Here is a 22,314-nt window from a genome sequence, read left to right as displayed (position 1 = left end):
AAGGCATAGCTTTGTCCCAGTAGTCTGAGTCATGGGCAACCACACCCAAACTCATACCCAATAAAATCACCTCCTTAAAATGGAAAGTTCCAACATTCATCTGAACCCCCTCCTATCTTTCAGGTCCTATTTTCATAGTTGGATTGAAAACCATCCCCAACGGTCATCTGGCTCTTTCTAATTTTCCAGCTCTGCTTCTCTGAGTGCCATATACAGGTACTGTCTTTGCCATACCACCAAAGTACCCGGAAGGATTTGCTTCTCAGTGGAGTCACTAGAGATGCTCTGAAGACTCACTTCTCGCCTCCGCTTCCTGCCTCCCCCTCCTTCCCCATGCTCTCTTCAGTTATATCTTTTTTCTTTCTCTCAGAGTCTGCGAGAAACTTTGTCCCTCAATCACTTCCTCCAGAGTCTGCTATGGATTCTACAAAATACATTTCTTAAAACAATGACATCATCTAGAGAATTAAAATTAAGCACTTTTCCCCAAATATTCCTCATTCATTTAGCATTCAAGGGAATGTACACTGCTTCAACTTATAGAAACTCCATAAATTCACACTTTAAAAAGGAAATGAAAGAATGGAACTTATGGGTAATTACAAAAGAATAAAAGTTAGGTCACAGTTCCACAAAAGTTTGCCTCCTTCCTGAGCTACATCTCCAGGACAGACATCCTGGTCTTGTGAACAAAGTCACGTGGATGGGTGTTTGGTTGTTCAGATTCCATGGCTGAGAATAAGCATGAGGAAGAGTGCTAGGAGATGCCAAACAGAAGCCCCAGAGGAAGGAGAGTTGTTGAGGATTTCTCTGGTGTTCGGCTATGGCAGAAGAGAACCGCTGAACTGAGCCAACCAGCCCACAGCTTTCCCAGTCTTCCTGACAGTTAGCTTTATTCTTTTTTCAGTCTCACAAATAACTGACCAGAAAAAAAATACGTTTACAGGTATTGTAGGAGAAGTCTTCCACTGCAAAACCCACGCTGCTCCAGTTCACATGATACAGGCAAGAACTGAGAGTGTGGGATTAACTTTGAATAGCCTGAGGCACCTAGATTCCAGTATTCTTGTTGGAAAATCTTTATTGTGAATATTACAAGTGATGATTGGAGAAAATGACGCTGTGGAGCCACTGGTTCTCTGGGACCACAGGTGTGCTGTTAAGCACCAGTCTTCTTCCTGGCTTGCTTTCCTTTCCGGGGCTTGAGGATGCTGTAACTGACATACACTGTATGCTTTTCTGACAGGAACGGAATGTAGAATGCTCGCAGCAGTTTTGAAGATCTGAAAAATTAGAAAGGTAAAAATGAGGAGAGAATTTTATCATTCAGCAGATTAACCAGAAATGACAAAAAAATTTTCCAATGGTACCCAAGATGATGATGGGAAAGAAATCAATAAATCATTATTAAGCACCTACTACGTGCCAGGCTCTAGGGAAGGAAAGACAAACATAAACAGTCCTTGTCCTGAAGGAACTTTCATTCGATCTGGAGAAAAAACATGTATACATATAGATAGATACAAACTAAAAGGTCATGTGGGGAAACAAGGCACTAATGGCTAGAGGAATCAGGAAATGCCTCATGTAACTGGCACTCAAGCTGCATTCTGAAGCAAGCGAGGAAAGACTCCACAAGATGGAGGTGAAGAAGGAATCATTCCAGACCTAGGGAATAGTGTAGCCCGAGGCCAAGGCTAGTGAGAAAAGAGATGGAATATTGTCGGTAAGAGAGTGTTTGTACTGTGTAATGTGGAGTAACAAGTGAGAAGGTACGCTTAAGCGCCAATAGAGGAGTTTGTATCTTATCCTAGAAATAATCCTCTTAGGCCTTTATAAAACAAAACAAGACATTACTATGGTCAAGAAGGCATTCCCAGAGCAGTAGCAGAATTTATTACCCAACAAGATGGTGTTAAGTGACCTAATCAAGATCTTTCTCTTTACCTACCCTTTCCAAAAACCAGCTACTCCAAGGACTCTGTCATCTCTTTTCAAACAGCCTTTATGGGTTGATACTAATTTTGTACTAGGTTGTCAGAGAGAAGTCCTAGCTCAAATGAAAAAGTTTACAATGACTAATATAACTTCATGACATTTTTATGGTCAAGGCAAAAAGAAACTAGAGAAGTCCAGTCCTCAATTGGCACTTATGTTCCTCAGGAATTAAGGACACCTGTGCGGTGAATTTTGTAAGGCTCTTTTGAGTACAGGACTGAAATCAAGTCTCTAGACACCTTGACACTAGGGTTTGTAAAAGCCTCCTCACTGGTTTCCCTGCCTCAAAAGTCTCTCTCCTCTCCAACAGAGCCTCCCCTCAGTGGCCAAAATGATTTTTCTAATGCACATATCTGACCATGCCATTCCTTAATTAATAAACTCCAGGGGCAATCTATTGATTCTTAGATATTCTATCACCTTTCTCATCCTTATAAAATCTATTTTTATGAGTTTTCTAATGAACAAAATCATAACATGAAAAAAATGTTATATTAATGGAGCCTGTTGTTGGGGGTGTAAGCTCAGTTTCATGTGGACAGTCTTGGGCAGGTAAAAGTGAGGACTTCTAAACCTTGGAGTTCTCATGAGGCCCCCCAGGGAACAGCTGGGAATTGAGGTGTGAGACCCGGGCTATCTCGTGCATTTCCGCCTCTTCCCCATGGGAAACTTGCTGGGGAGAGCATCCCACCCTTGAGATTAATCCATGGTCTGAGCACACCTGTTATTGTCTAGCAAGGGCTGAGAGCAGGCACGGTATTCAGGTGCAAACTATGTGGCGGGAGAGCTTAAGTAGGGTCAGGAAAGCCTGAAGGCGCTCTTAGCGCTGAGGGGCCCTTAGAGGGCAGAAGGTCCCTCCCTTCTCCCACTCCCATTCTCTTGCTGTACGATCTTTGCCTCCTTGGGAGGAGGAGGATTCCTCTCTCCTGAGGAAGAATTCACCCTGCACATGTAACCAAGACCCTGAATAAAGCCTAACCCTTGTTCGACTCTGGAAAGTCTCTTCTCTCACACGTTTATCCAGTTTGGCCAGCCAAAGACCTGCGACAGGTAAGGAAAGACTCGGGTAGCCCTTCGGCCTCTAGGCCTGACAGCCTGTGATTTAAAAAGTTTGGAGACCACTGGCCTAGGGTACTGAGAAGTTAAGTGACTTGGCCATAGTCATGCAGTCAGTGTGTCAGTCAGCACTTGAACCTACGTCTTTATAAACGCCAAGATCAGTCCTTTACCCACATACTACAAGGCTGTTTCACCTTGCACAAAGTAGATACTTAATATTTATTTTAAACGAGCTAAATTGGCCAGGCAAGGTGGTACATGCCTGTAAGTCCTGCTCCTGGGAAGGCTGAGGCTGGTAGATTGCTTGAGAACAGGAATTCTGGGCTACAGTCTGCTAAGTTTATCAGATGTCTGAATTAAATCCTAAGTGTGGTAACCTATCCCAGGTTGGAGATGGAGCAGATCAAAGCTCCCATGCTGATCAAATGGGGGTGGGGAGGTGGGTGCCCTTCTAGCCTGGGAAAGATGGGGAGACATAGTCTCAAACATAATAATACTTAAGCTAAATTAGATTCCTGAAACATAAGGAAAACTTGCAAACTGATGAGTCTGTGAAGAGTAGGAACATGCCAAAGGGACAACTTTATTGGTAAATTAAAAAAAATAATATCGTACCACCTTCTACATCAGCCACTGTTTCCTGTAGCAATCATTTCTGAGAAAAACCACATCAGAGAACAACCTTTTCTCTGCCACAGTCAATGGGATGGATAAGGGATGTTCCACTGCCTATCCTTCTTTCAAATCCCAAACTAATAAATGCTAGTGTGGCATTTGCATTGGCTTCATAACTCCCCCAGTCTGGCAGACTGTTGCAATGCCCAAACACAATGCTATCAGGTTTGGCCCACACACTTCCCAATTTGGGAGCTGACAGTACTCTCTACTCAATCAGAACTGTACTTCAACAATCAGCAGCTTAGAGGCTCTAACAGAGAAAACTGGCTCTGAAGAAAGAAAGACAAGAGAAGGCTGAGCTCTTATAAAGACAGGCTTTAAGCTGGGGAGATCGAAACCAAGGTGATCAAGAGGAGGAAGTAGTTTTGTTTTTCCAAAAGTTATCTGTTCTATCTGTGCTACGTGGCTCCGGGGAAAGTCAGGATGGAAGGCAGGAAGCCAGTGTAAACACCTAAAAGCCCAAGTGTGGTGCACATGACTAAAACTGGGCATTTTACTGAAATGTCATACTCCACAAATCAGTACAAAATATAATCAGTACCTTGTACCAGAATAGGAAGAGATTAGGCTTGCAATGATTAAAACACAACAAAACAAAGATTATACCGGGTTGTTTATGGGATGACATATCATGAAAAAATATTCATTACGTGTAGGCCACTTTCAAGGTCCAGGGGATACAAAGACACGATGTCAGAGGATCAGGTTCAAATCCTGGCTGTGCCACCTACTATTTGTGTGACTACGACTAAGTCACTTAATCTCTATAAATCTGGTTTTTTCCATCTGTAAAATGAGAAAGTTGGACTAGACAGCACTTTCTAGGGCCCCTAACACTTTGGTCCTGTGGACTCTGCCCTAAATAATCTATTCATAATAAATATAAAGTAGTAGATGCCAACCAAGTACCGAATGGGTATTATGGATTTCAGAGAAGTGATTACTAAGACTTTAAAACTGTCCAGAAAAGCTTCACGGAGGAGGAGGAAGTTGTGGAAAGTGAGCTGGAACATAAAGGAGGGATGGGGGGGGACATTCCACGTGGAAAGAACAGCATGACCAGAAGCATGAGGCAAGAATGTATATGGTATGTTCAGGGAACAATGAGTATATCAGTTTGAGTGGAAAGTTTCCAAGGGCTAGTTGTAGGCAACAAGGTTGGAGAGGCAGAACGCAGGTCCCTGGAGGCCAAGGACTGTTTTTCATTTTGTTTCTATGACTTCACTAATACAGGGAACTTCTGGATGAAGAAACTCCTTCTACCAATGAAGGTCAGCACCTTCTCAGCAACTTAAGACTCTTAGACAATCTTGTGCATTGTACAAGATGCAGCAAGAGAAACATCCTTTTGGATATGGTCGATGTAGGAACTTGTTTTGCTTGACTATGCTTATATGATGAAATAGTGTTGTTGGGTTTTTTTCAGTGGGGGGGTGGGAGGAAGGAAAAATTAGTGCTTGTTAATTAAAAAAAAATCTCTTGAATTGAAGGAAAGCGGGGGCTAAATTGTGGGAGGGCTTGAATGTGAGATTCAGTAATTTAGACTTTATTCTATGGGAAAAATAAAAACTACCCTCAATACTATTCATGTCTGATGAATAATTAGGTGGTTCTAAAAGCCACACAAAACCTTGAGGGGTGGAGAGGTTACATGTCTCATAGAGATAGCCACACTAACAATAAGAAAGAGACGTTTTACTCCCATTACTAGAACACTTAAAGGCAACAAAAATGAGATCTCTTTTGTCCTTAGCAGTGAATGACAAGTAGCTTCACAGATGCTTTTCTATCCTCCTGAGCATGCAGCCTTGGCTAAGAAGCTATCCTAATGAGAACAGACTCTGGATTTGACTTAGACATGTCAGTACCCCCCACCAGAGAAAACAAGATCAGGTCTTTCTCATCTGAACCTAAACTCATTCTCACAATTAACTCCTCTACCACCAACCCACAAAAGATTTGATCTCTGGCTATGTACTCAATGAAGAAAGGGAAAAGAAACTTCTAAGATCCAAACTTAACGTTATGTAAAAGGCAAAGATGAAGGTGGGGGGTGGTGAGAGGAATTAAAGGAAGAGTCTAGAATACGTGTCTTTGTCCTCCAATCTTAACTGTGAATGGAACAGGCTGGCAAACCAACTTCATGTTGCTTTTTCTCCTGCAACTTCTACTTGTGACCCAAAGCAGGCCAACACCCTCTATCTTTAGCCCATGAAATCACCAATTTTCACCAGATATAGTGAGAAAAACACTGAGTATGTTTAGCTCCACTCCCACCTCTGGACTGGAATGAGAGTCTGTATTGGGGTTTTTTGTTTCGTTTTTGTTTTTTTATTTTTTAATAAAGAACAAATTCATTTGAATTCTTCATCTCTAACAGTGCAGCTGCCATTCTGGAAATCTTTCTCATCAACAGCTTTGACATGCTAACTAAAGATTGTGACCTTTCCAGTTTCTGGTGAGTGGTAGGGTTGTTGTGAAAGAAGGGAAATCAAATTTGTTATTTGCTTTCATAAGGGAAATAAGGGTCTGGCCCCTAGAATAGCAAGTTTATAACCTAAGTATGTGTACACATACACAAGGTTGTATGCATATGCCTCTACATATTTTTTTAAAAATGCCTATAAAACTAAAACAATCAACGGTCCTAAGGTTTAAGAATCTTACAGCATAAAAGCCAAAATACAGCTGTGTGGGAGCAGACGCAGCCCAGTCTAAGGAGATATGAAAGACAGATCCCCCTCATGAGAGCTGAGACATAGACCCTCCCAGGGAGAGAGCCACTCATGCAGTGGATGGACGGAAGATGAAACAAACTTGGACAAAGCAGTTGCCTAAACAGCATAATTAGCTGATGGCTCAGAATGTTTTCTAATTCAATTACCCGACCCATTTATCAGGGCTGGGGAGCATTCTGCCGTGGAGATTTAAATCTGCTCTTGCTGACGTCAATGGAAGATTGGCTGCTAGTCCCCGATGTCTCCAGTTCAGCAGGCACGAAGAGATCTGGTAGGTCCATTTTTCACTTTAAAAAGGAAACAAATCTAACACATTTAGAGAAGAGTTTCTCTCATTATTTTTATTTTTAATATATTCTTCCAACATTTAATATCCTCTGTAAGCCTGTAATCTAAAACCACTGTCAGTATTCCTCATGCTACCTCTGTTAATGTGGCTTTCTGAAGGCAGTATGTTCATGACATTTACAGTTTACAAACCTAAACACAAAACTGAACTTTGAGAGTGCTCCTAGGTTCAGAAAAACTGGTCCACATTCTCATTCAGGTCTCATGCCACAGTCTACCCCAAAGTCCCTTGCTGGTAAACTCAGGAATCTCAAGAAGAGCTGGGCATGATCAAAAACATCATTAGTGAAGTCTGGGGGAGTGCTCTTAAAAGGAGTTGGATGGCACAGTGGACCGAGTGCTAGACACGGCCTTCAGAAGACCCAAGGTCAAATTCAGCCTCCAACCCTCACCCTCACACTGGCTGTGTAACTCTAGGCAAGTCACTTCACCTTTGTCAGCCTCAAGTTACTTCGACTGTAAAATGGGGATAATAATAGCATCCACCTCCCAGGGTGGTTGTGAGTTTGTAAAGTACTTAGCAAGTGCATGGCACACAGTAGGTGCTTACTAAATGCTCCTTTCCCTTCCCTTTACATTTTTAATTGGGGGGAGGGGACAGGAAGAGGGAAGATAACACCTAAATGGGTAAAGTGCAAAAAGTCAGAAGCAGAGCTGGAAGAGAAATGAACGACAGCTGGTCTGGGGCTTCATTCAAAAAGGAAATTTCAGAGGTAACTAACAAATGGAAGAAGGGATCCTGAGGGATGTTCCAGGGTGAGAAGGAAGCTAGCCACTGCGGTGAAGTCAGGAGGGTCAGAAGCAGAGGTAGGAGAGGATCTACTGGTTTTTGTCACTGCCATACACCAGCTTCCAGGGCACTCTCCCACCTTTTCAACAACTTCAGCGCCTGGGCTTTCATGTCCTCTACCTCTCTGCAGTCATCACATATTTCACACTGTCCATAAGCTGCACCCCATTCCGAAAAACTTGGCCCCTTATGTGGCTTTCAAGAATGGATCTTCCTTATTCCATATCTCTGCCCATGGAATCCATCTAATGACCTCTCAACATTGTCATCCTCTCTTAGATCCTTTGAACTTAACAAATCAAATGTATTTCCAATTTTCCTTTATGCTACTTTACAGAATTACAGAGTTGGAAGGCACCTCAGAAATCATCTAGTAAGTAAAATCCCCTTGGCTTTACAGATAAGAAAACTGAGTCCACGACAGAATAAGTGACTTATCCATTGTCACAGTAGTAGTAAGTAGTAGAACCAAAATTTTACCAAAGTCCTGACTATAAATCCAGTACTCTTCCATGCGTCAGTCTTATATAGATGTAGCACTAACTTTGGGCTAACTCTTCCAACTCAAACTGACTGTAGCAGGTTGGGTGCTCGGTGAGAACCTATTCCCTTGGCTTCCAGAGGGTAGCTCTGTGGTTCACTATGCCTAACATTCCAGCTCACACGCACCCACTGCTTTGCTTCTCATTAACAATCAGTCAGTGGACTTCGATCTTGGCAAAGGTATTCACTCAAATAACATAGCAAGAATGACAGTTACAAAGCCCTTTCTCCAAAGCCATGTTTAGGAAATCCATGTAGTCACCAAGACACACAATCCTGAAATAGCAGAAGGCTCATGCAGTTCACATCAAGGCAGGGCATGGCAATATATTAATATAAGGGACAGAACAGTCACTCTATGGCCAAGATGGGGTAATAATGATGATAATGATAAAAGGAAGCATTCATATAGAGCTTTAAGATATGCAAGGTGTCATAAAAATCTCACCTTATCCTCATCATCATCTCTGAAAGTAGGTGCTATTATTATTTTCACTTTACAGATGAGGGAACTGAGGTGGACAGAAGTTAAGTGACTTGCCCAGGGTCACACTGGTATGAGTCATAGACTGGATTTGAACTCAGACCTTCTGACTTAGGTCTAGCACTCTATACACTATGCCACCTAAGCTGCCCTCACTCCTTCTAGGGCAAATTTCAGTGGATGGGTAGATTGGACAAGACTGGGCAAGGTAAGACACTCGGTTATTGAAATTTTCATAGACCATGGCACCTCTGCTGGACAGCCTGACTCAATGGACTCCCCACTCTTGCTTTTCAAGGGGCAACTGCAGCCTCTACCACCTCTACCCTCTGGCTCTGACACTGAGTATTAGCATGCCCTTTTCTGCTAAAGCATGACGGGGATTTTTTAGTAAGAACAGCAAGTAATATTTAACCAAAGATTGGAGACTTGGCTCTGAGGTTTGTCACAGAATTCAGGTAGGAGGTGGGTGAGATGTAGTCTTTCCTGCTTCACCATTTTTCCTGGCTAGAGCATGGGTTCTTTAGGGAGGGATGCCAAAAATTTTACTTATGGTGACCATTTCCCAGACTGAGTATGAGAAGCCCATGGGCATCCACAGAAAAAGGTATGGAGGTAGTCTTACCCTGGGACAAGTTTATTGTTTCTGGGGACCTTTTCATGGGTGAGTCACACAAATCTAAGACTCCTTCTAAGGTATAAAGTGTTTCCTTTACATCTGAAAGCCCTTCCCCTTAGTTGCTGTGTACCTTATCTGTTCTGCTGTCTTCTCTTTTTTGACTGAAGCAAATTATTTCATGATTACTGCTTTGTAATATAATTTGAGATCTTTTATTGATGGGTACCCTTCCCTCACACCATTTCATTAACACCCTGCAGATTCTTGACCTTTTGTTCTTCTGTGTGAATTACGCTGCTATTGTTTCTAATTCTACAGACTAACACTTGTGGGGTTTGGTGTGGGAATGAATACATACATTAATTCAGGTATGACTAACATTTATTGTACCAGACCTGTTCATGAGTAAATAATATTTCTCCATTTTATTTAGGTCTATCTTTGCTTCTACAAACATAGATTCATATAGTTCTCAAACGGCTTGCTAGCTCTTCCTGGCAAGTTTTGTAAGTATTTTACAGAAATGCTGATTATTTGTGTGGATTATAAAATAAATCCTGCAACTCTGGTGAATATATTTATTGCTTTAATTAATTTTTGATGACTCATTAGGGTTTTATAGGAGAATATACATTAAAAATAATAATAATAATAAATATTCATAAACTAACTTATGGTTTACAAAGTGCTTTACAACTATTATCTCATTTTATCATCAAAACAACCCTGGGAACTGGGTTCTCATTTTACAGATGAGAAAACTGAGACAGACAGTGGTTAAGTGACTTGTCCAGGTTCACAAAGCTAGTAAGACACTGAAATTGGATTGAAGCTCGGGTCTTCCTGACCCCAGATCCAGCACTCCATTCACAGTATGTCCAAGCTGCCTTTAATCATCACACCAACCTGCAACAAGCGACCACTCTCTTTCTTCTTTGCCCGTATTTCTCTTTCTTGTCTTATTGCTATAGCTAGCATTCCTAAGTTGGCATTAAATAATAGTGATTAAATGGGCATCCTTGCTTTATCCTTCATCTTATTAAAAAGGCCTTTAACTTTTCTCCATTATATATGTTTGTTCTCACTCTTACACATTTTTTAATATATTAAGGAATGGTATTTTAAATAGAAATTTAAATAGAAATAGATGTTGATTTTTGTCAAAAAGCATTTTCAGCATCTATTTCAGGTGTGTGTGTGTGGAGTTGGGGGGGGAGCAGGTTATGAAGGACTCTGAATGTCAGAGGATTTAATGTTTGATCCTGGAGGTCACAGAGAGCCACGGGAGTTTACTGGGTTAGAAGAGTGACCTGGTCACTTATAAAGATTACTTTGTCAGCTGAAAGGAGGATGGACTAGAGTGAGGAGAGACTTGAGGCAGGAGGACCCCCAGCAGGCTACTAAAATAGTTCAGGTGTGAGCTAATGCCTAAACCACTGTGGTGAGAGTGTCAGAGAACAGAAGGGGGTACATATATATGAAAGATGTTACAAAGGTAAAATAGGCACTGGCAACAGACTGGATAGGGGAGGTGAGAGTGGAAAGTCAAAGATGACACTCTATTTCCCCTCTGAATTTAATATATTTATATACCATGATCTCTAAATATATATTTGTCTATGCATAATTGTATTCAGTCTTCCTTTATCTGGTTCAGATGAAGGTGAAGTTCATGAATACTTATTTTCCCCAACCCTTCTTCTATGTTTAAATAATATTATGCACCTGTCTCCTTCCTCCTCCTCCTATCCCTCTCATTTCTTATTTCCCCAAAGACCATCAAAACAGAACAAAATCCACCTACAGGTGTATCCACCTCTGTATATCATATTCATCTTTCTCTACGACTCTTAAAGATATTAAGGTTTTGAGAAGAACTCCATTATCCCTCTATTAGTAAGTAAACAATCCATCCCTACTTATTCCCTTTTAAACATGTGTGTACTTTTTAATGTTTATTTTGGCTCCTACATTTCCATTTCAAAATGCATACTCAGTTCTGGCCTTTTCCTCAAGATGCTTGGAAATTACTTCGTCAAAGGTCTATTCCTCTCTTGCCTTCTCCCCTCACAGGATTATCTTTTGCCAGATAGGTTATTTTGGATTTTAAGGAATAGTGTAGTCTAAGCTTTCCTCCCCTTTAAAGTGGCAGTTGTCAAGTCTTCATCTGTGAGCCTCACTGTGGCTCCATGGTACTTGAGCTCTATGCTTCTGCTTGTTTGGAGTATTTCTTCTTTAACCTGGAAGCTTTGAATTTTGGCTAAGATGATCGGGGTGTTTTCAGTTTGGGATTTCTTTCCAGAGGAGACTAGTATATTCTATTTTCATTGCTACCTCAAGTTTTTACACTTTGGGGCAGTTGGTTCTTAGATCCTTAAACTCTCTCTCCATGATCATGTTTTCCAGGAAGGTGGTCTATGACAGTAATTTGTTCTGTTTTCTTCTGTTTTCCCCCTCAGTCTTTTGATTTTGTTTTCACCTATCAGAGGCATCAATTCTCCTTGGCCATTCTACTTGGTATCACATTTCATTTCTTCCCTATGTTTCTTCTTTTTGTAATCCTTGTGGCTAGGACATCTTGTTCTCTAAGGCTCTACTTGAACTTCTTGGGAAGCTGCTCTTTTCCTCGGGATTTTTACCCTGGGAGTCAACTGAAGCAAGGCATTTTTCCTAATAGTATTTTTCTTGAATTACTCATCTCAGCAGCCTCATGGTATAGGTTGAGTAAAACTTCTGCTGCCCTCCTGAATGGGGAGGGGCAGACTGTGCCTGGTCCCTAACTGTAGCATCCAAAATTAGGCCCTTTCTACTGTAGGAATTGTTGGAACTTGTTCCTATTGTAGTTCAGGCCAAGGCTGTCCGTGTGCACAGCTGGGTCAGGCTTTCCTGGATGTTGCTCAGGGTCCCTCATCTGTTGGCCAGAGTTTCAAGCAACTTTTCCCTCTTCTTGCTGTGGGGAGTCCTGAGCTACCTCTAGCAGGGGGATGCCCAGGGCCAATTTCTCACTGACAAGTGGCTCACAGTTTTACCCCTCTAAGCTCCACAAGGCCCCTTTTCCTCTTTCTCTTCATGTGGGGCTTACTGATCACTAGGGAGTTCTGGGCCATTCCTGAGTTGAGCTCTACCCGGGATTCCTCTCCCAAAGCTAGGCTCCAGGGCCACCCCTCATTGGGCTCCAGGTCTGTTCCTGAGCTGGTCTCACCAAAGGTCCTTCTCCTACCCCTTGGGAATCACTAGGCTCATCTCACAGCATACCACCACCCCAGGTGCTGTAGGGCTGCTTTTCTTGTGCTTTTCACTTACCCAGCTTTTCTACTTCAGAGTTTCTGCAGGATTCTCACTGTCCCTCTGTGCATCCCTAGGCTAAGACAGAATCTATAAGCAGTTCTCCTTATTCTTTTCTTTAATATCTAAATTTTTAAGCTTTATTGGGATATCTGAAAGATATGTGGGTTCCTGTAGGTACTAAAATACTACCATCTTCCCCAAATCTCCCAATAACTCAACCATCCTTATAAAAAAAACCAAAACTTCATTATATCCTGCCATGCCCTCCAGCTTACATAGCTTTCCTCCTCAGCAAAATTTCTTGAAAAAGCCCTTTACAATCAGTACCTCTATTTCATCTCTCATTCCCTTTTAAACCCTCTGTAATTCTGACTTCATCAATCAAATGCTCTCTCCAAAGTTACCAATGATTGCTCAGTTGTCAAATCTAATGGGTCTTTTTCCCACACTCATCCTTCTTGCTCCCTATTTGTCATGGTTGACTATTTTGTCCTCCTGAATATTTTCTGGATTTTGGTGGCTTCTTTCTCTTGTCCCACTTCCTACTCGACTGCTGTTTCTCAGTCTCTTTTGTTGTATCTTCAACCATTTCTTACACACACTTATTGTGGGGGCCCTGTCCCCAAAGACTGTGTCTTGGCATCTCTTCTTTCTGTTTCTTTACATTCTCTCATTTAGTATTCTCATCAGTTCCCAAGGATTTGACTATTATCATTAGGCAAATGACTTTCTCTATTCTCTTTCCTCAGCTCTAGTTCCTCATCACCAACTTCCTGCTGGTTATTTTAGACTAGATGTCCCATAGGCATCTCAAACTCAACAGGTCCAAAACAGGATTCACTGTCTTTTCCACCAAGTCATCTCCTCTTCTGAACTTCCCAAATATGTGAAGAGACTCATCCTCCCAGTCACCCGGGTCTGCAACCTTGGTGTCAACTTCAGTTTCTTTCTTGCTTACCCTATAACATTTAATCAACTGCCAGTCTGATTGTTTCCTCCTTTACCACATCTCTCCCACATGTTCCCATCTTCCTACTCACACTGCTACACTCCACATTCAGTTTCTTCTCACCTCTCACCTGGACAATTTTAACAACCTCCTAAATTGATCTCCTTGCCTCAAGTCTTTCCCTATTCCAATTCATCTACTCAGCTACTAGTTATTTGCCTAAAGATTAGGTCTGACCATATCACACACAAGTAGAACTGTCTTCTTATATCTCTTTTTCTGAGTCATCCTTGTTCTACCCTTTTCCTTTGCAGAGTTAGAAGGTCCAGAAATGTTACATAAGGCACATGTTTTCATTAGCTATGCTGAGTTTTTCATTTTCTTTTTAATTTTTTTGTCTTTAAAAATATTGTTATATGGGATGACTCTTTGGGAGAGAGAAGGACATGGAGAAAAGCTGTAATGATATGAAAAAACAAAAGATACCAATAAAAACTTATTTTTAAAAAATCATACATATATGTGTATATGTATATATATATAAATTCTTTTTCATAATCTGGTCCCTTCCCACTTTTCCATTTATCTCACATTATACTTCCTACAATCCACATTCTCTGATCCAGCCATCCTGGCCTGTCTGCTATTTCTCACCCATGACACATAATATTCTGTCTCTGTGTTTTTTAACTCATTCCTGGAACACTTCCTCTCCCAACCTCAGACTCTAAGAATCCCTGGCTTCCTTAAGATTTCATGCCCCCTCCTCCATGAGTCTTTTCTTGGTCCACAGAGCTGTGAGTGTCATCTCCACTATGATCACCTTCCATTTATTCTGTATTTATCTTGTCAGTTCTGATTATACTTGTCTCCCCTTCTTCCCACATTAGAATGTAATTTCCTTGTTGACTGATCCCTCCTTTCTCTTCCTTTCCAAACTGGACAACCAGCTGCTCCCCAGTCTCATTTTTTCCTCTCATCCCCATTCCTGGAAGAGCTCCTTCCACAATTCAGTCTATTGAAATTTTTCTCTCTGAAGTATCTCTTTCCCTGATTCCCTCAGGAAGAAATGACCACGACCCCTCTCCAATCTCCTATCTTTTTCTGTTTCACCTCTCCTAAATACCTGAGATACTTATGGTTGTTTCTGTGTGTATCTTATCCTCTCTTAGACTGTAAGTTCTTTAAAGGCAAGGACTCTGTTGAATTTCCCCACTGTCCTCAGCCCCTAGCACAGTGGGTTGATGTTACTGGCAACTAACTGATGTAAATACAGTTTCAAGAAAGAAGCCTTCTCCTGATAGCGAGATGGAGTCAGTGTCACCTTCACAGTAGTGTACATTAGAAATGGGGTATATTATTTTTAAGTGGCTATAAATCATAAGGATAAAAACACAGACTGCTGACCATTAACACCCACTAAGTACTACAGTGTGCTCCTTCAAAAAGCAAGTCTGATTGGCATTGCTATTCAAGATGGAGGATCTCCAGGGAAGGTGGAAGGACCCGGGATAGTGGGAAATGAAAGGGAACTTTCTTACAAATGGTACACTGGTAATGGAACTGTAAACTGCAGGAAAGCAGGCCTTTTCTCTCTTGCCTCAGCATATGTGACTAATCAAATAGCATAAATGAAGGAAAGACAGGGGGAAGTGAGTGCTATGGTGACTGACACATGAGTGAACAGAAGGGAGCATTTCAATTACTGGTTGGGAGACAGAACTAATTCTATCCAAAGGACTCCAACACTCACTCGGGCATTCTGAACTGTTGGCATAGAACCAAATTCTATCAAAGGGGCATAATCTTACTTCCCACCTGGGTAGTGAGAGCTGCAGATGGGAACAGCTTGCTGGACTATTCTGTGAACCATATGTCTATTTCTTTGAAAAAATCTCCTTAGGTAAGAAATTGTTCAGAAATCAGCCAACACGTGGGAAAATGCTTCAGGAGATAGCCTAACTTGGTTCTTTACAGTGGGATCTGTCTAACAATTTCATCAAATGTCTCTGTAGCACTGATACCAGGGCTTAGATACTACAATCGCCCAAGCTGCCACACAGGTCTTAAATGGCTACAGTGGCCACGGCTTGGACACATGATTCATAACTGCTGAGGGTCAGGCATCAAGGTAGTGGAACTGGGGAAAGAGGATAGGAGAATGAAAAGAAAGTACAACCCCATGATTTTATATTCATCCTTTATGAAGTACCTTTATTTCTACCCTTAGAACATCTTTAAAATTCAGGTTGATTACCAAGTTCCCTGAGAACATATATTCATCTTTAGATAACCTGCACATTTCTTTTTCATAAATATCATTTCTCTTTGCATCTTCAGAATTTTGTTCATGAAAACATACCTCTTGAGCTTAAACCATGAGCTCCCATATGTCATTTCTCTGTACCTGGTGAAATCTCCTTTACCAAAATCTAATGTGTTTGTCACTATGGACTGATTCCCTCCTTCCTTCTGATGAAGTGATCACTGCTACCAGAGTTCCCATTCTCATTCTGAAAAACAAGGTCCTCCTTGTTGGTCAGAATCAGATCTAGAGGGAAATTTCTCTGCTTTACCCATTCTGATGGCATCATTCAGTCAAGTCATGAAACTGTTAACTACTTTGATTTTGGAAGGGAGAACCCCTCCAGAAATCCAGATCCTTCATGTTCTCTATCCTGACTACATTATGCCTCTACCAGCCTTATGATCTGTTGTTCAGACTTCTCATCAATGTCTTGTTCTGTTTAGTTGATTCGTAGTATACTCAGATACTGCTTCTGCTTTTACCTGCACAGATGTTCACCCAAATGTTTTTCATGACACAACTCTTCTATGGTTTCTAGATTTCCTCATAAGCATGTAGCTTCACAAGACATAATGTTATTTTGCTCCACCTTTACTTATCTCGTACCTTTTTAATAAAGAAAGCATATTCCAGGGTCATAATAAAATTTCAACATTATATACTGAATATTATATATGATGTAAAGTTTGCCTCTTCAACCTGTTATCTTTTGTTTTTCCATGTTTGTGCACTTGCATACAGATATGTAAGGCTAGTTCATCCCTTGGATTTTGTCTTCTCTGAATTCTAGACTTTCTTTCCTAGGTTTTTCCTGCTTCCCTTTATAACCTAGCTGCTCTGATTTTGTATAAGCAAAGACTTTAGTTTTTGGCTCCCTTTCCTCCTATCCTTTCACAGCTGAGAAACTTCTCTCTTATTTCTCTAAAAATAGTAATAACAATAATTGTGCTCATTTGCTGAAAGGTTCCCCCTTTTCCACCGTTCTTCCTCATCCCATTACTCAGATGTCTTCTGACACTATCTCCTTCATAACCCCAGTCTCATACGAACAGCTGGCCCTTCTCGTTATGGCAAATCCTTCTGTATGCACAGGTGATTGCATTCCATCCCATCTTGTCCAGTAGATTGCTTCCTCTGTCATCCCTGCTTTCTCGCTGTTCTTCAGTTTCTATCTACTGGTTCCTCTTCTAATGCCTACAAATATGCCCATCTCTCTCTCATCCTCAAAAACCCCTCACTTGATCCATCTATCTTCACTAGCTCTCGTTTTATAAATTCCCTGAAAAGGTCATGTACAAAGGGAGCTTCTACTTTCTTTCCTTTCATTCTTTCCTTAACCCTCTATTGTGTGGCTTCTGACCTCCTTATTCGACAGAAACTGTGCTCTCCAAAGTGATTGTTGTCTCAATTGCCAAATCCAATGGCCTTTCCTCAAGCTCTTCCTTTGTGACCTCTCTGCAGTTTGTGACATGGTTGATGGCTCTCTTATTCTTGACAGTCTTTTCTTTCTAGGTTTCATGACACTCTTCTCTCCTGGTTATTTCCTACCTATCTGACCACTCTTTTTCAGTCTCTGTTGCTGTATCTTTATCTGGATCATACCCACTAACTGTGGTTTTCCTACACAGCTCTGTCCTGGGTCCTCTTCTCTTCTCCTGCTATTACGATTTCACTTGGTGATTTCATCAGCTTCTATGGATTCAAAAATCATGGCCAAGCTGATGATTCTAAAATCTACCCATCTTGCCATAACCTCTTTCCTATACTGGACATCTCAAATCAGATATCCAGTAGAAATCTTAAACTCAACATATCCAAAACTTATTATATTTCCCCCAAGTCCTCCCCCCGCTCCCAAATTTCCCTATTACCACTGAGGGCACCACTATCCTCCCATGGCCCCGAGGACTGCAACCTTGATTTCTCACTCTCTCATCTCCTCTATCCAATCTGTTACCAGAATCTGTCAATTTTACCTCTGTAACATTTCTCACAGTTGTCCCCTACACTGCCACCACCCTGGTGCTGGCCCTCAACATCTAATGCTTATCTCAAGTCCCTTCCTAGTTCAGGGGTTCTTAAACTTTTTCCACTCACAACCCCTTCAGTGCTTCTTAAATTGTGATTGTGACCTATGGTTTAAGAAGTACCGCTCTACTTCATTTTCCACTTAGCTACAAAAGTTATCTTGCTAAAGTGGATTAAGGAGGACCAGGAAAGGTGAAGAAATTGGAATTTTTTATACTGAGTATGTGGAGGAGATTTCTCCTAGTTTTGAGCATGTCAATACACTATTTAATAAACTCCAACAGCTTCCCATTGCCTCTAAGGTCAAATATAACATCCTCTGGTGTTAAAAGCCCTTGATAACCTGCCTCTGCACACACACACACATAGACACACACACACAGACACACACCCTTTCTAGTCTTTTTACATTTAATTCCCTTCCACATAAATTGTGAGCCAGTGATACTGGACTCCATACTGTCCTTGCAGAAGACACTCCATCTCCTAATTCTGGGTGTTCTGACTAGCTGATCTCCACGGCTAGAATTCTCTCTTCTCATCTCTATCCCCTGCATTCCTTCCAGGCTCTGGTAAAATCCAACTTCTTCAAAAAGCCTTTTTCAGTCCTCCTTAATCTTCATGTCTTCCCTCTGAGATTATCTCCAATTTATCTTAGATAGATACAGACAGGCAGGTATTAAAAGGATATCTGTAAACTATGTGCAAACAATATATAGATATAAGCATATGTATATCAGTCTATATAGATTTGTATGTTGTCTCCTTCATTAGATTGTGAAGTCCTGGAGATCAGGGACTTTTTTTTGGCCTTTCTTTGTATCTTGTGTTTAGCAGTGATTGGCACGTAGGTGTTTATTAAATGCTTCTTGATATGACTTGAGTAGTTAAAATTTTGTTTTCTTTCTTACGATCTTCTCTGTTCCTTGACTGGCTAAGAATTTTCTCTACTATCTACCCTTATAAAAAGATAACTCCTTTAATTATCCTCTATTTTTTTTTTAAATGTGACCTTTCGTATGTAGGTCGTATCTAGCCTATTTTTTGCTCAGTTGCATTCCAGTTTTTCCAGCAGTACTTGAGGAATAAAGAGTCCTTCTCCAAGTAGTTTATGTTCTTAGTTTATCAAACACTATTACTTCATAAAGAAATGAAAATAGGGAAGAAAAACCAAATCTTCAGAAAACTTGGCTTGAAACCTGCAATGTTAACAGAATAGGAAGATCTTCCCCACCCATTAACAGACCTAACACATGGAGCCTGTTATCATATGGAGCTCAGACTGGGAGGAGCTTGCCTAAAGAAAAGAGAGAGAGACACACACACACACACACACACACACACACACACACACACACACACACACACACAGAGTGAGAGACAGAGAGAGAGAGAAGCAAGCTGTGAGTGGGCAAAGGGAGCAATTTTTCTAGGGGAACTTGTTTTTGTGCGGAGGCCTGACAGAAAGAAGGTTTAAGATGTCGGCACTCCCTGGATTGGTGATAAGTACCCTGTAAAATCTTACCCTGTTAAATTATTCTAATGAAATATTTTGGTTTTGCCCTGGAGGAAGAGAGTTTATTATATTTTTCAAATTTACCCTGGAAATACGTGTGCATATTCATAGTGGCTGCTATGGGTAATGCACTGGCATTACAAAACCCAACTGACCCATTATCACCCAAGAGAATACGATTAACTGAAACTAGCAGAAGGTCAACAGATAAAAAATTTTCAATATTTCTATAACAAGTTATTTCACCATCAGTGAAAGAAGAACGAAAGGCATTATCACTGAAGAAGGAACATGTTGCCATAGGAAGTATACTGGCTCAACTCCCTGGGTTCTGCTACCAGTTATGTGACCTTATCCAAGCTCTCTTCACCTCTCCACTTCATTTTACTCCTCCGAAAATGGTGAGAATAATGATGGTGCTACCTGCTCCATAAGGTCAAAAGGATATGATTAGATGGGATAGTGGTTTAATTATAAACCATAAAACATTATATGAATGTAAATTATCATTATTAATTCATGAGTCTGCTGGGGTCTTTTGAATTGGATTATGGGAATAGAAAGGAGCTCCCACTAGAAAACTGGCAACAAAGGGGAATGGCTAATTGGATCTTCTCATCATATGCCTCCTCAATGCGCCCTATTTCCATCATATAAAAACGCAGTACAAAGAGCACTTGACTTGGATTTGGAAACTGCATTTGATCCATCTCCAATTTAAATGTCAAAACCTAAGCTTATCTTTTTCATGTAACCTGCTCCCCCTACCAGCTATGTGAATGTAGATAAGTCACTTAACCAGCTACTCTGAGATTTTTTCTTCATTTATAAAATGGTGAAAATGTCTTCTTTGCCTACTTTTCGAGGTTATTGTGAGGATCAAAATGAAATAATGTATATAAGTGAAACCATTTTGAAAACTAGGGAGTCCTATACAAATAAAATGTTATTATCATTATTATGAATCTATGAAGAATACTGTTTATTTAAGAACCAAGTTCTAGCCTCAATTTGCTAACTAACCAAACAAAGTTCATTTAGGTAAGACCAATGTACCTTAAAATAGGGAAACTCAAATCTTACACTCTGTAGATCTGGAATAAAAGCAAGAAGCAGGGGACCTGAGAAAGAGCTAGTTTTCTTCTCTACAGGAAGGTGGGAGGAAAGTAACTGTTCATAAAAGCAACAGCATCACAATTTGCTTCAGTAATCCAAGTAGACTCTGGAGTACAAAAGTCCAATTCTAGCACTACAGAAAGGCATTTCCCTCCAGACACTAGGAGCCATATATTCCCACCACCGATAGAGACCAGTTCACCAGCAAGCTGGTAATTTATTGCAACACTCCTGCTTCACTCCTCCCTGGGGAATCTCAGAGTTGGCATTATGTCCGCCCACTTGTCAAGCTATTTTATACAAGTAGCAATTATATCAAGCTTCAAAGGAAAAAAAATACCGTCTTATTTTAGAATGTATGTAATGCAAGACAGTCACAGAGTGACAAATGTGCCTAGTTTTTAAAGTGATACTGTCAACTAGTTTAGACTCCCCCTACTCCAAAAAAAAATTGCCAGCAAACTCTAGTGGATTATTTTAGGAGTCTGAACAGCCTTTACAAAGTTAGACAATGACAGGAATAGTAGACGCGCTGAGGACAGTGAGCATTGTAAGAGAAAAGAATGGAGGAAATAGTCACTGGTGCCATATAACCGTGGGCTTCACTCAATCTTACTACATCTGAGGCCTCTAATGCTCCATGAAAGAGAGCAGAACCTTTAATCCACAAAAAAGAGGAGGCAGTTAGGCCACCACTCCCTCAAATACTCTTCTCAACCTGGCCGCCCTAGGAACTGCTCTAACCCAAGACTGGGGCTTCCTTATTCTCCTCTATGTGTCACAATCCTAAAGAATTCTAACAATTTCAGCAGAAAGCATCTGTGATAATCAGGAACTCCTGAGGCTGTGCCATTTATTCTCTTGTCCCATAATTCTTAGGCTGGTATTACCTTTGAGTCTGGCAATGAATGCTACAGATAACAAAAAAGTTTATTTTTACTTTTTTTTTTTAAATCTATATTGGTAGGAAAAGGAACATCAAAGATTGGATAGAACCTCTGCCTGGATATAGGAGCTGATGAGTGTGGAGTAAAGGCACAACTGCTCAAGTCAATCTTACACTGCTTCTATTTTCTTTATCAAGGAAAATACCTTTAAACTGGAGACTGAATAACAGGGAGCTGAAACCGAAATAAGGAAATGGTAAGAGAGCATCTAGCTGCCTTCAATGAATTTAAGTCACCAAGGTGTTATCACTGGTACTATCAAATAAAGCGACATTTTAGGTTAACGAAAGAACTGATAGCTTTGCTGAGTCACTGTTGGTGATCTTTGAAATATGAGAGAAGAAGGGTAAATGTCTTGATTTTCAAAAAGGCACAAGGGCAGAGAGATATTCAGAGAATAGGCTATGGAGATTGAATCCAATTCCTTGAAAAATTATAGAAGATACTATTACAGGGTGATTTTCAAGCATTAATTCTTACTAACCAGTAAGAATCAGTATGGATTAAGCACAGATTTATCAGACTAGCCTAACTGACCCTAAGATTTTGGTGAGGCATTTGACAATATCTTATGTCGACATCTTTGTGAACAAAATAGAGAGTATATGACCTTGGTGATAGTATCATCATATGGATTCACAACCAGATAAATGTTTCAGTGTATCCTTTAACAACTTTGCTGCTAAAGTACAAAGTCTGCGAGCAGAAACATTACAGCTGATCCATAAGAGGACTGGTGGAATGAGCCAGGAACATTTAGTTTAAAGAAAGAAAAGATTTAGGGCCGAGCAGTCAAACACACGGCTGTGGCCAGAACCATGTTAGAATGTAACTGGGAAAGAGTTAATAAAATAACTAAAAATTAAATAAAATATAATGTTAATATGTGGTTTTCTAAATTAACA

The 22,314-nt window shown here is 40.7% G+C and overlaps 1 protein-coding gene and 1 long non-coding RNA gene across 3 annotated transcripts in view; one reads left to right on the top strand and one right to left on the bottom strand.

The window, feature by feature from the left end:
- Nucleotides 1–1,063: 1,063 nt before the first annotated feature.
- The window catches only part of ALG9 (ALG9 alpha-1,2-mannosyltransferase), a 119,391-nt gene continuing 98,140 nt past the window's right edge, over nt 1,064–22,314 (bottom strand). For both annotated transcript variants that reach the window (XM_072611129.1, XM_072611130.1), the window contains one exon: nt 1,064–1,283. In XM_072611129.1, the coding sequence (XP_072467230.1) occupies nt 1,160–1,283 (124 nt within the window). In that variant the 3' untranslated portion in view covers nt 1,064–1,159. The remainder of the gene's footprint in view (nt 1,284–22,314) is intronic.
- LOC140505290 (uncharacterized) lies at nt 4,896–22,292 on the top strand. The gene is made up of 5 exons (XR_011967439.1): nt 4,896–5,006; nt 6,116–6,193; nt 6,636–6,744; nt 19,599–19,747; nt 21,430–22,292. It is a non-coding gene; the product is annotated as an uncharacterized lncRNA (long non-coding RNA).

Source organism: Notamacropus eugenii, chromosome 5 (assembly GCF_028372415.1).
Source record: "Notamacropus eugenii isolate mMacEug1 chromosome 5, mMacEug1.pri_v2, whole genome shotgun sequence".
NCBI lineage: Eukaryota > Metazoa > Chordata > Mammalia > Diprotodontia > Macropodidae > Notamacropus > Notamacropus eugenii.
The sequence above is the reverse complement of the archived record's forward strand: the minus strand, read 5'-3'. Positions and strand labels throughout refer to the sequence as shown.